General features: G+C 45.9%; 1 protein-coding gene across 2 annotated transcripts; it reads left to right on the top strand.

Moving 5' to 3' along the window:
- The first annotated feature begins 499 nt into the window (after window positions 1–499).
- On the top strand, window positions 500–11,938 carry CBY2 (chibby family member 2). 2 transcript variants are annotated; one of them, XM_036250636.1, is made up of 3 exons: window positions 500–574; window positions 850–930; window positions 10,724–11,938. In XM_036250636.1, the coding sequence occupies exons 1-3, from the start codon at window positions 500–502 to the stop codon at window positions 11,936–11,938; spliced, it is 1,371 nt and encodes a 456-aa protein (XP_036106529.1). The 2 variants fall into 2 exon arrangements, with proteins under 2 accessions (XP_036106529.1, XP_036106530.1); XM_036250637.1 differs by lacking the exon at window positions 850–930.
- Window positions 11,939–13,169: the final 1,231 nt, after the last annotated feature.

Raw genomic sequence — 13,169 nt, forward strand, 5'->3', positions numbered from 1 at the left:
TCAGAAATACTGCAGGCCCAGACTTACAACTGGTGTCTGAATCAGAGACAGTCTTATGGGAACGAGGCTTTAACTTGGAGACCCAATTCTAATTCCAGGTAGATTATGTTAGAATTGAATTGAATTTTAGGAAGTCTAGCTGGTGTCAGAGAATTGGAGAGCTGGTTGGTGTCAGAAAACATCTCATACTGCATTTCTTCTCTTGGTTTGGAAAGAGTTTAGTTTGGGTTTCTTACTTCTTGAGTGATTCAACTCCAAGCAGAAGATGCCACCTCTGGAGACAGGCTGGAGACCTCAGCCCAGCCTAGTAGGCGGGAGGTGAATGGCAGCCAGAATGACCAAACAGGGGGCTAGGTTTGGGCTATTGTGTGTCACACTGATGCTGACCAGGCACGTGGACACACCAGGTGGAGCTTTTCCTGCCTGTCAGATGCCTCATTCCTGTCTGAGATGCTCAGAGAGAGACCATGAGCCCTGAAAAACACTGTATTGTTTTGTGATGTCACCTCTGGAATGTTCTGAGTGTTTTGGTGACCAACTTCTGCACAGGACCTACACCTGGCACCTAACATTGGTACGGTTTTCCTTGAGATATAAATAATAATCTTAGAACAGGTAGTAGGTATAGGTAGCTCTGCTCTGAAGCCTTTCAGAAGGCTTGGACACCAGCTACGATGCCTATCTTAATTTCTGTCCAGATGTTGATAAAACTTCTCATCAAATGTCATCTTCACATTTTTTCAAACTCAGTTTTTCATAATGTACACAATTTGCAAGAGGAGATAAATGAGTAGAAAGTCCTTTGTTTTACAGATGAGAAGCAATCATCTCACTGTCTCTTTTCCACAGCACTCGAGGCCACATTTTATAAGAAAAAGAGACACCAGATCTGAAAGCCTAGAAATTCCAGTCAATGTGGTTCTGCCTCAGGTATGGATAATCACAGAAAGATGTAAACTATCATTTTTAGCCAGAATATCTCTCCCCTTCCAAAACTCGAGCGAGATGTTATAGAATGAGCAGAGTAGTAAGGACCTTGATTTTAGTTGTGTGTCAACTGCCAACCAGCTGTGTGCGTGGGGAGGAGGGGCACTTAGCCACTGTGGGTCTCGAATGAAGAGGGTGGGTTAGGTGATGTGGTAAGACCTTCAGCTCTAACACATGACACTCTGAATTAAGCCAACCTTCTCAAAATTATGTTTTTTTGGTACTGGTTGTACCACCACTCTAGATTTCTGGAGGAGAATTAGAACTGGGGCTTGCAATTAAATGCACATAATTGAATCAATTAGAAGAAAACCTAGTACATACACCAAGGGGTACAGGGTCATGTGACAGGGTCAAGAGAATTGAGGCCTGTTGTTCATCAAAGACAGAGTGTAACAAGGGGTGGGAACAAGGGATTCAGAACAGAGGCCAATCAAAGGATGAAGTCTTGACAGGCTGGAGATTCTCAGTTCTCCTTCTCCTAAGCAGCTGTTTCCTTGGTGGGTTCTCCTGATTGGATTGTGTCTACTGCTGCTATGTCACAAAGGGGGCAACCTGACTTCTCTGGAGTCACCTAAGGCCCTGCTGGAAAACCATGGCGGTGCAGCCAGAGGGGCTGAAATGTAGAGTGGAAGAGTCCAGTGCGGAGGTAACTGTCTGAAAGCTCTGTCCAGGGATGTGTAGGGACAGTATTGATCTCCAGCGTTACATGTTTTCAGAAGAACAAGATTAGAAAGAAAACCTTCAGCATTCTTTCTATAGGTGGAGGTAGTTGTAACAATCTAGGCAAGTATGTTTAGCAGGAGGCAAAAATATAGGACCCAAAACATTCTGGCTATTTTTTTCACATTATCTTATAATTTTGTAATGAACAGCTACTTCTGTGTTTTAGCTCATGAAGCTTAGAACATAAGCTAACTTCCTCCTGCTCATTAGACAGGGTGGCTTTCCCACAGGGTTTCTACAACTGTGGGAAACTTGTTTGAGGTCTGATTCCTGCCCCATGAAATACACACGCAGTTCTGTTGGCCACTAATCTCAGGATCAGTGGTTCTCAACCTTCCTAATGCCCTTTAATACAGTTCCTCATGTTGTATGTGGGCGTATCTGTGTGTGGGCGGACCCGCCTGGAGACGGAGAGAGGAGCGGTGTCTCGGTTCCTAAGACCATCGGAAATATGAGTTTTCCGGTGGTCTTAGGCGACCCCTGTGAATGGGTCGTTCGACCCCCAAAGGGGTTGTGACCAACAGGTTGAGAACCGCTGCTCTAGAGTAGATGGTGGGTGTTTCTCCTTTGGTTCGCTCACAGCCCACATAAATCAATGTTTGTTTTGCTAATGGACAGACAGAGGGTGCCGACCTGAGAATAGGTTTGGGGAATGGGGGCCAGAATAGGGTTTGAAATAGTGATCATGTGTTAGAGAGATTGGAAAGTTTTCAACCCGGCATAACTCTCCCTACCTGCCTCCCAGAAACAACCAGCACAGAGGAGGAGCGAAAGGGAACAGAACTGGAGAGCGGTTCAAAGGTCAAGCTTGTTCTGGGGCTCTCGACTTCCTGTGCTGCAGGACTTGGTGCTGCTGCTCGAGTCTAGGCACTCATGGAGGGCATGGGATGGGAGGGCACCTGCTGCCTGGGCATGTGTGCCCCTCGTGGGCAGATGTGGCCTGAGGGGTACACTTGCTATGGGGACATAAGCCATGCACCAGATTTCAGACACCTGCTGGGATACTCTAGGCTGGTGCACTGGGGGAGGGATGTGGGCATCTCTAAGTTTAGGTTATCTGAAGTGTGTCACCACCAGGGCTGTGAGAGGGACCGATGAACTCACTGGACCTCCTCCAATGAATGGTGCATGGCTGGGGAAAAGGATTGATGCTGTTAACAAGGGGGGGGAGAACCATTGACTGAGCACTGATTTGATCATGTGTCGGGCAGTGGGCCATCAGATGTGAGGCAGAGATTGCATAGCTATGGGAACGGGGAACCCCAGGAACCCTACTAGTAATAGCAGGGTCTGAGGTTAGGGGCTTTAACCCAGGCTAATGCCCACTCTCTCCGCTACACCACAAGCCGGGCATATGCCACCTGGCTGGCCCAGGTCATGTCAGCCCTCTGCTTCTTCTCTTGCTTTTAGAAGAGATCGCTTCCTCTCCCGGCCTCACCATCTTAACTGTTGGCCCCTGAGCTCCCTGCATGTATCTGCCACATGCTGCTTTATTCTGGAACTGAGTCCATTTGTTTTGGAAAGGAATTGTGTCAGCAGCTCTGTGTCTCCAGAAAGTGCCTCTGGCCTTCCAGCTCCCGGTCTTGTCCGTGTTTGGGCTTCTCAATTACATTGCAAATGCCTGTGATTGACTATTTGTTATCACCCTTAGGTCTTTTCAGGCTTATTGATTCCCAGTTTTTCTTCCTCACATTAACTATTTGTGTTTTCTGATCTCTTTCCCTCCAGCACATTAACTTGCAAGCCATCAATGTTATTTCCTGCCCAAGCTGGCTGGCCTCCTGGTTCCTTTTGTACATAACGATTCAGTTCTCACAGGCATTCTGTTTCCCCAATTGATCACTGTCTGTGAATTTCACGAAGGTGCTGTTTACTGGTAGACCATTAATGAAGTATCTATATGGATCAAAATGAGCTCGCAAAGCACCCTCAAGTGCCCCCCCCGTTGCCTTTTCTCTTTCCCATATGTCTGGGCTTGTTCTTTGGAAGTTAGTGAGTCTGCTGCCAATACCCGTATCTCTGCCAATTTGAATGAACTGTTAGAAGGAAGATTTCTTGAGATTTTGTGTTAAACAATAAGCTGAAACCATCATACATGATGACATATTTATCTTTGCTGTTAATGTTATAATTCTATCAGAATCAGTTACATTCACCTGTGAATTGTCCTCTTACCTGTTTGCATTTATTAAAATCAACATTGACTTTATTATGGTATAGAGAGCCGAGCTAATTTAAAACTATGATCATAAGCTTCAGCCCTGTCACCTTGTCTGAAAATTAGTAGCATATCTGCTCTTCCTTCTAGCGTCCTGGGCCTCTCAGCCCAGGGAACATGGGAACAGGCCTAACAAGCACCTCAGATGGCTGAGTGTTCTTTGACTGTAACCCTCACTACTGTTGGCAAAGTAGGTGTTTAAAAAGCTTGGTCAACAGTCTTGGAATCTACCAGGCTTTGGACATCTCTTCTGGTTTGTGGTAGCCACACTTCTCCAAGAGTGGAGAGAACTTCAGTGTTAGGTAAACCTGGCTAGTCGCTGTCCAGTCCTGTCCCCATGCATGTCAGATGGGAGGCCACCAGTCCCAGGAACTCCACCCTGGAAGGCCACACCCAGAGCATCCTGTTCCTTAGAAACTCCATAGCATCAGTAAGAGGCTTTGATCTTATCACCTCCCCTTCACCCCAACTCCCTCTGCTCCCCCACCCTGGCCTCTCTTCCTTCATGCTCTCCACTTGTCAGGAGGCTGGTGAGCTGACAAAGGCACCCAGCATTTTCCTTCCAGGACCACCTGTATTTAAGAAGGAGATGACGGAGAGAGGGCCAGGCCTGACCTAAGGAAGAACGCCCATCCACAGGTGAGAGTCAGGCATCTCTGAGGGATATATTTGTGCCCAGGGCTCTTCCTGAATCCCCAGCATTAACCATCTGAGGTCACATCTGGGAGCACATTCTCCTGAGGGCAGAGTCTCTTGGTCACCTTCCTGACAACGGCCTGATGGGAAGGTATCATGAACCTCGTAGCCAATTGTATTTCTCTGTTACACCCACCCTCAGATCCCATTCTTCCATGAAGAACCCCACCTTTTCCTCTCCCTCCTACTGGATATGTCCATATGCAAGAGCGTTTCCCACAGACCAGGAGGAGACCATCTTTTCTTCCTGGGAAAGGGGCCGCGCTGCTCTGGGGACTCGGACTCGCTGCCACAGGCTCGGCTTCCCGGCTTAGGAGGAGTTTCAGGGGTGTTCTGGGGCTTTTTGTTGGCCAATATCATTTGTTAGGGATCAAGAACATCAAGGACAGATTAGTTTAGCTCATGAAACCAACCCAGTAAGACCACTAGTCAAGGTGACCTACTGAGAAGGAACTGGCTTCAAACACAGGCGAAGGAGGCCGGGGATTTGTACCCCACGTGTTTGCTGAGCTCATATGCTCACTTTTAGGAACGCTCTTCTGTCAAGAAATACATTCAGCATTTGCTGTAGGCCAGAAATCGGTATTTAAGCCCTATCAGTAGAATTGGCCATCTGCTCTTTATGACAGCTTGCCTACCACTTTCTTGGCCTCTCACAACAATCTCAGGAAATAGGCAGAGCAGCTACATTTAAGTTTATTTTAGAGGTGACATTTAGAGCAGCAAAGTGACTTTCTGAAGAGCACTCAAAGATATGGGACTTTTGAACCCAAAGTTACTGAGAATTTGAGGCCTCTGCACTCATTAGATTATAGGTTCAAGATGGTGATACAAACAACCAGCATGCCTGAGGCATTTGGACGCAGCGGGGAGCTTCTGTTAAGGGCTGCATAGGTGAATCTACAGTTGTGTGAAATTCATATGAGGAGACCCCCTCCACTGTTATAGCATTTAGATCATGCAAGAGCTCTGCAGTTTAAATACATGAATTAAATGAAGACATAGCTTTATCAAATATGCTAAGTATATGAAGACAAACAAAATCACCACTTTTGTAGGCCAAAATGGTACCATATACATATATATATATGTATTTTATCCTCACCCAAGGACATTTTTTTTTTTCCATTTTTTGTTCAGATAGAGCGGGAGAGAGAGAGAGAGGGAGAAACATCGATGTGAAAGGGACACATTGAGTGGCTGCCTCTCACACAACCCAACCAGGGCCGGGGACAAACTGCAACCGAGGCGAGGTACGTGCCCTTAGCGGGAACTGAACCCGGGTTTCTCTGGACCACAGGCCAATGCTCTAACCACTGAGCCAAACCGGCCAGGGCGAAAATGGTACAATATTAACACTTTCACATATTTCAACCTAATATCTCCACCTTAACTTTCAGTACATTTTGTTTGATTAGTTCATTAGCAAGGACTCATTATGCCTCCACTGTATATGAAATGTGCTGCTCTAATTTCCAGGACTAGGGATGTCAAAATAATAATAAGGGACAGGTTACTGTCTCAGAGAAATGCAGCTTGTTCATCTAGGGAGAAGATGGGACAGAACATAAGAGAACCACTACGAAGTAATGACATCCACAGATGCAAAGTAAAGCATCTGGGCATGTGAAGAGCTAGAACGAGCGTGCAGTTTGGAGTCACACATCCTGGTTTTAAACCCCGGCTTCCCCCCTTGTTGGCTATGTGATCTGAGGTAGAACCATGGTGGCTCTTTCTGGTAAGACATTACACGTGAATATGGACATCAGTTAGCATTGTCACATAAGAGTCATTCTGTAAGTGTTATTTTCTCTTCCTTGTTCTGTAAATCTTTCTCTAAGGAAATGCTAAGCAATTTCTCTTCTGAACCAAAGTACATCCTTGCATATCTGTAGCTCTCTATAAACAAAACAAAAAATATATTGCATTTTATTTTTCTATTTTTGAACTCTACAATAAACTGAAATAGGGCAGATGTTAGCAAGGTTGCTGTGGGTGGTTGTACAGGTTGTGCACTGTGACAACAGCTGTAAACAGCACCTTCTAGAGTTCGTCATTGTACAACCTGCACAAGCATATGGGGAGGCTCTGAGTCATGTTAGCACCCACACATTCTACACATGGAAATGAAGTGATTTAAAAGCTTATGCACGCATACAGAGCCAGGACTCTCTAGGCGTCATGACGTCCAGCCCCCAGGCCCCATACATTACTGACTGCATTAATGACTGTGGAACTTTGACCTCTCTCATTTGCACCAAGAAATAATTGGTGCTAATAACTAACTTTTAAAATTGACTGGAAGTTCCCTGAGGGCCGGGTCTGAGACCAGATGCTAAATTAATATTAGTTGATTCACTGACATAAATGTGGAAGAAGAAGAAATGGTACAAGAACACTAAGAGTGGGAATAGATTAGAGTGAGGAGTTTTCACAAGGCCAGGAAAGAGCTTTCATTTGAGGACTAAGTCCAGCTGGTCTGATTGCAACTGGGGAAAATACCATGGGAAAGAAAGAATTTGTTCTGGCATAATGTCTTCCCAAAGTTTAATCAGGACTCTTGGCATATCTGATATGCCTGTCTATTTAATATGGTCTCTCAGGAGCAGAAAAGGTACCACTTTACTTAGGCTCATCTATTCCAAATGAGGCTAAAGTGAAGATGTTTTTGTGTTCTAAGAGACTAGGCCACGAGTCAACACTGGATTTGATCTCTTTCTTGGTCCTGTCTGGGGATAGGAGGAAAGATATTAGGACTCGGTTGTAAGGGGAGAATTTGGCTTCCTGAGTAAGGAAGTAAAGACACCTATTAGTCCATCAACATTTCCTGGATCAGGAGTGGTGGGCATGGAACAGAGAAGGCAACAGGGTCTGGCTGGGAAGTGTTGACCATTTAAAGGAGGGGACAAGATATCAATTAGGTTGGTAAAAAAGGTCTGCTGGGCATAGTGTTAACCATTTACAAACATGGATCTGTGAAACCAGAGAAAGTTAGACTAAGAGGGCATTTGAAGGTAATACCACTGACCCTTCATTATATAGAAGTAGAAACCAAAGTCAGAAGGTGAGGGGATGTGACCAAGACCTGATGGCATGCATAAAGACAGGGACCCAGATACCTAAATTATCCATAGCTAGAGACCCAGCACTATATGTTGTTTTTATTTACTGCATTTCTGTTGAGGTGACAGTTGGAAATTCATTGAGTACCCAGTTCAGAATGTGAATATAGAGTAATGGCAGCTGAACAGGATGGTCGCAAGGCCGTTACGGATTCTCCGAACAGGTACGAAGCATTCTAGATTTCTCTTTGGATGTCCAACTGGACCAGGAAGACTCTCTCTCTGATATTTGCTGATATTAAGAGATCATTGTGAAATTTTAAAAGGATGATGATGGTATTGTGGTTTTGTTTAAAAGATACACATTGATGTATTTATGGATAAAATGAGACAGTATCTACACTTTGCTTTAAAACCACCTGACCCGTCCCGCAGGTCGAGCAACGAGGACTCTAGAGGGGGAGTGAGGATGAGGAGGGACAAGAGACAGGAGAAATGGAGACAAGACAGGGCTCTGATCAAGTCTCCTTTATTCTGGGGAGATCCACAGTATATATATGGCAAGAAGCAGAAAAACAAGAACATTTGTTGCCAAGCAATGTTTGTGGTGACCACCCCAAGCAATTTCAAGTAAATATCATGTAAATATCACAGGTGGAACAAAAGACAAACAGAGCATAACTGGCTGAGTAAATGGTTACTTAAAGGAATGCAGAAACATTGTATGCAGAGATGCAGAGATATCCTGCCTTGGGGTAGGAGATGGCAGAGCAGATGTTTGCAAAATGGATGCCATGCAAACAGTCTCCAACAACCACCCAGTGGCGAGGGAGAGCTGTGGAATTGGGTGATGATGGGATGTAGGGAACAATCATGGCCTCGACCTGATCATTGCTGAAGCTAGGTGACGGGTACATGAAATAATGTACCCCCATAATAATTATTAGATTATTCTCTTTCTCTTTTTATATATGTTTGAAATTTCCATAATAAAAAGGTAAAAAAAAAAACATGTCTTGACCCCCAAAGGACTGCAAATTCTTTGATAAATCCATGGCAATATAAGTTCAGGGAGCCAGAACTGGGTTTGTGACTTAGAAAGTGAACTGATGCTGGTTATTTAACTTATCTGAGTTTCAGTTTCTCCATCTGTAAAATGGGAATAATAATCATCATTAATTCAGTGTTGTGAGGTAATTCGGTAGGTAGAACACTCAGCACAGGGCCTAGCACAAAACTGAGGCTCAATATTGGTTTTCTTCTTCTTTTTCCCTCTCTAGATTGGGATACACACTGTTGACCAAAAACACATTTTCCACAATAATATCATCTAGATAGAGTAAGATGCTGCTGAGACGGAATCTTGTATTGGTTCTAGTTTGAAGATGGAGAGGATTTCTCCAGCTTTACTCCTTACTGACCTTGGCTAATCTTCCCAGAAATCTAGATCAAGTGACCTTAAATTTACAAGGACATGGTATATGCTAACCACGACGGTCTTCCTTCTGATCATAGGTTCAGCCACAACAACTGCTTTTCCAGTTGAGAAATATAAAAAGCACGAAGGCTGGATTTATTTAAAGCAAATAAAGTTCTGATTACAGAATGCCCTCACACCTTCGCTATCCAGAAGATTAAGTACATTCTCACAAAGTTAACAACGTGCTTATTGCAAAGTTAATGGCATAGAACTGTGCCTTCTATTTATCTAGCTCTCTGGGTCTTAAAGAATTCTAACCAACTTGATACACTGTACAAATTCTCTCTCTCTCCACACACACATAGTTTATGTGTAGAGATATACAAATACACACTATAAATATAGTATATAAACTGCCTTCTCTATCTAAAATTGTGAAAATGACCTAAGAAACAGGGAATTTATATTTGGAGAGCATTGCAGTGCACTTGGATGAAATACTTCTGGTGTATTGAGAAGTAAATACAATCTTATTTTTATTTACATTTATTGCTGCACTTGCTGCCTCTTCTCCAGGATGCATTCTACTTGTTCACCACTGTTTGAATACATCTCAGAATTCTTCCACTGGTGATGCCTACTTTTCCTAATAACAATACCTCACATTTCAATGGCACGTGGCAGTTTTAAAATCACTTTTACATTCCTTATCTCATTCAGTCCTCACAAAATGCTGTGTAGGGCACGTGTTATTATTTCCATTTTACAGGCACATTTTACTGACTTTCAGCGTTGGAAGGTGCCTAATTTAAGACCATGGAGTCTGACAACTTTTTTGTTACTCACGCAAATCCTGAGTCTTAGAAGGGGTGAGAGCTCTCTGGTTTCACATGCGCATCAGCGACAGAACCATAATTAGTACTGATGAATTTCGTATTTGTAAATTTGTCTAATTTTTTTTCACTAAAATTTGTTTGTAACCCCCAAATTAGTACTCATGTCACTTCTGGGGTCATTCACAGACACGCACAGAGTGATGAAACATTTGTCACCTGATGCAAACGTTCCCCGTTGAGGAGCCTTCTTGTTAAGCTCTTATACTGTCAAATAGTGTTAATTTCACAGTTTGTTTAATACCAGATTTTTCACATTTTCGTGCTTTTTGTTGGTGATTTCATTGTGCAAACGCCCTTGAGCACAGTGCGGAAGTGCTGTCTAGTCTTGCAAGTGCAAGAAGGCAGAGAAAACAGGTGTGTTGCAGTGCTGCTGTCAGTGTTAATGTACCAACAATACATATTAAATGAGGTGTCTTTCAACAGACACAAAAGGGCTAGGTATTGAATGGTTGATGAAAGTGTGACCAGAAGCTGGCAGGAACCTAACTTGTGTTTCCCCTGGTAGTCATGGTGCAGCATTCGCGAATTCAGTGTTCTCAGCAGTTTTGTAGAACAGAACTGCAGTGAGTAATGAGCATCAACTGCATTACCTTGTGAGGACCTCAAGAGGCCAGACTGTCAAATTGGGTTTATTGCGGGGTGTACTGGCCTCTTGTCAGCCAGCCTGGGGTGTGTCAGCTCCTTTACTAACCCTGGGCTCCCCTGTTCTCTCCCACAGAGGGGCACAGCCGAGCCCTTCCTGAGGCTCCACAACCTGTACCCCAGCCTGCGCTGTGCCAGGCAGGCCGCCCAACCCAGGCTGGGCCGCAGGGTGGTCAGCCAGCACTCTTACCCGCTGAATCGCTTCTCCTCTGTGCCCCTGGACCCCATGGAGCGCCCCACCTCCCAGGCGGACCTCGAGCTGGACTACAACCCTCCCCGCGTGCAGCTGAGCGACGAGATGTTTGTGTTCCAGGACGGGCGGTGGGTGAACGAGAACTGCCGCCTGCAGTCGCCCTACTTCTCGCCCTCGGCCTCCTTCCACCACAAGCTGCACCACAAGCGGCTGGCCAGGGAGTACCTGCTGCAGGACGAGAACAGGTGCTTGCGGGAGGAGAACCGGGCCCTGCGGGAGGAGAACAAGACCCTCCGCAAGGAGAACAAGATCCTGCAGGTCTTCTGGGAGGAGCGAAAGCTCTCCCCGGGCCGCGAGGACAGCAGGGCCCCGTCGCCGCTGCTGCGCAAAGACAGCGCGGCGCTGGAGGTGGGGAAGAAGGACACGGCCTTGCAGGTGCACCGCAGCAAGGAGAACAGCACCCTCCAGCTCCTCCGGGAGGAGAACCGAGCCCTGCAGCAGCTGCTGGAGCAGAGAACGGCCTACTGGGCCCCGGCAGAGGAAAAGACGGTCCCTGCGGAGGACAGCAATCCGGCCCCCTCGCCCCATGAGGAGCCGCACGGCCCCGGGCTGCTGACGGACCCGGGCACCGGCCTCTCCGCGTTCGAGGAGCCCAAGGGGCCGTCCAGCCCGCAGGAAGACTCCAAGACGCTCCGCGCCCTGCGCGAGATGGTCAGCAACCTGGCGGGGTCCGCCCGGGAGGAGGAGGGCAAGGCGGGCGCGGGCTTGGCGGACGGCAGCCAGCCCCTGGAGCTGCTGAGAGAGATGAACCAGGCGCTGCAGGCCCTGCGGGAGGAGAACCAGAGCCTGCAGGTCCTCCGCGAGGAAAACCGGCTCCTGCAGGAGGAGAACAGGGCGCTGCACGTGCTGCGCGAGGAGCACCGGCTCTTCCAGGAGGAGAACAAGGCCCTGTGGGAGAACAACAAGCTGAAGCTGCAGCAGAAGCTGGTCATCGACACGGTGACCGAGGTCACCGCCCGCATGGAGATGCTCATCGAGGAGCTCTACGCCTTCATGCCCGCCAAGAACAAGGACCCCAAGAAGCCCCCCAGGGTCTGAGGCCCCCGACACGCACAGAGGCACCGAGCTTGCGGCACAGACTATCCCACCAGAGAGTCTCCTGCCTTCCTTTTGCTGTCGTCGCCTTCACCCACCAGCTCGTGCCTGTTGAAGAGCAGAATGATTGGCCTTCCTAAACCCAGAGAAGTAATAAAAGCGAGGAGGCTGGGGCCAGTTAACACGGTGCTGCTCTGCCTTTTTCTTTCTTTTTAAAAATTTTAGAGCAGTTTTAGGTGTACTGCAAAATTGAGCAGAAGTTACAAAGATTTCTTTCTGCCCCACACATGCATATACTTCCTGTCCCACACATGGGTAGCTTCTCCCATTATTAACAGCCACAACCAGAGGGTACATTTGTTAAAATTGCTGAGCTTGCACTGGCACATCATTATCACCCCAATTCCAGAATTTACATTAGGGTTCACTCCTGGTGCTGTATATTCTATGAGTTTGGACAAATGTCAAGTGACATGTATTTACTTATGTATCACACAGAGTATTTTTACTGCTCTAAAAATCCTATGTACCCCACCTATTCATCCCTTCCTACTAACCACTAATCTTTTTAGTCTCCATAGTTGTGCCAGAAGGTCAGAGAGTTGGAATCATACAGTGTGTAGCCTTTTCAGAATTGGCACCTTTCACTTAGTAGTATGCATTTAAGATTCTCCCATATCTTTTAAAAAAATTTTATCTCTATTGTTGAAAGTATTACAGATGTTTTCTTTTTTCCCCCATTGACCTACTCCTTCCCACTCCTGTCCCCCTCCTGCCTTCCCCACACTACTGTGGCCATTGGTTATGCATGTATGCTAAGAAGTTCTTGAGTTTTTCTCTTCCCGCCCTCCTCCCTCTTCCCTCTGAGGTTTGTCAGTCTAACAACCAATTTGTACTTCTTAATCCCTTACCTATTTCACCCATCCTCTCAACCCCCTCTCATCTAACAACCAACAAAATGTTCTCTGTATCTATGAGTCTGTTTCTGTTCTGCTTGTACATGTTGTTTGTAGATTCAATTATTGATAGATATGTATTATTGCCATTTTATCGTTCATATTTTTGCTCTTCTTCTTCAAGAAGACCCTCCAACATTGCATATATTACTAGTTTGGTGGTGATGAACGCTAGCGTTTTCTTGTCTGAGAAACTCTTTATATGTGTATTGATTCTAAATGATAGCTTTGCAGGATAGAGTAATCTTGGTTGTAGGTCCTTGCTTTTCATCACTTTG

Source organism: Molossus molossus, unplaced genomic scaffold, assembly GCF_014108415.1.
Source record: "Molossus molossus isolate mMolMol1 unplaced genomic scaffold, mMolMol1.p scaffold_m16_p_9, whole genome shotgun sequence".
Lineage (NCBI taxonomy): Eukaryota > Metazoa > Chordata > Mammalia > Chiroptera > Molossidae > Molossus > Molossus molossus.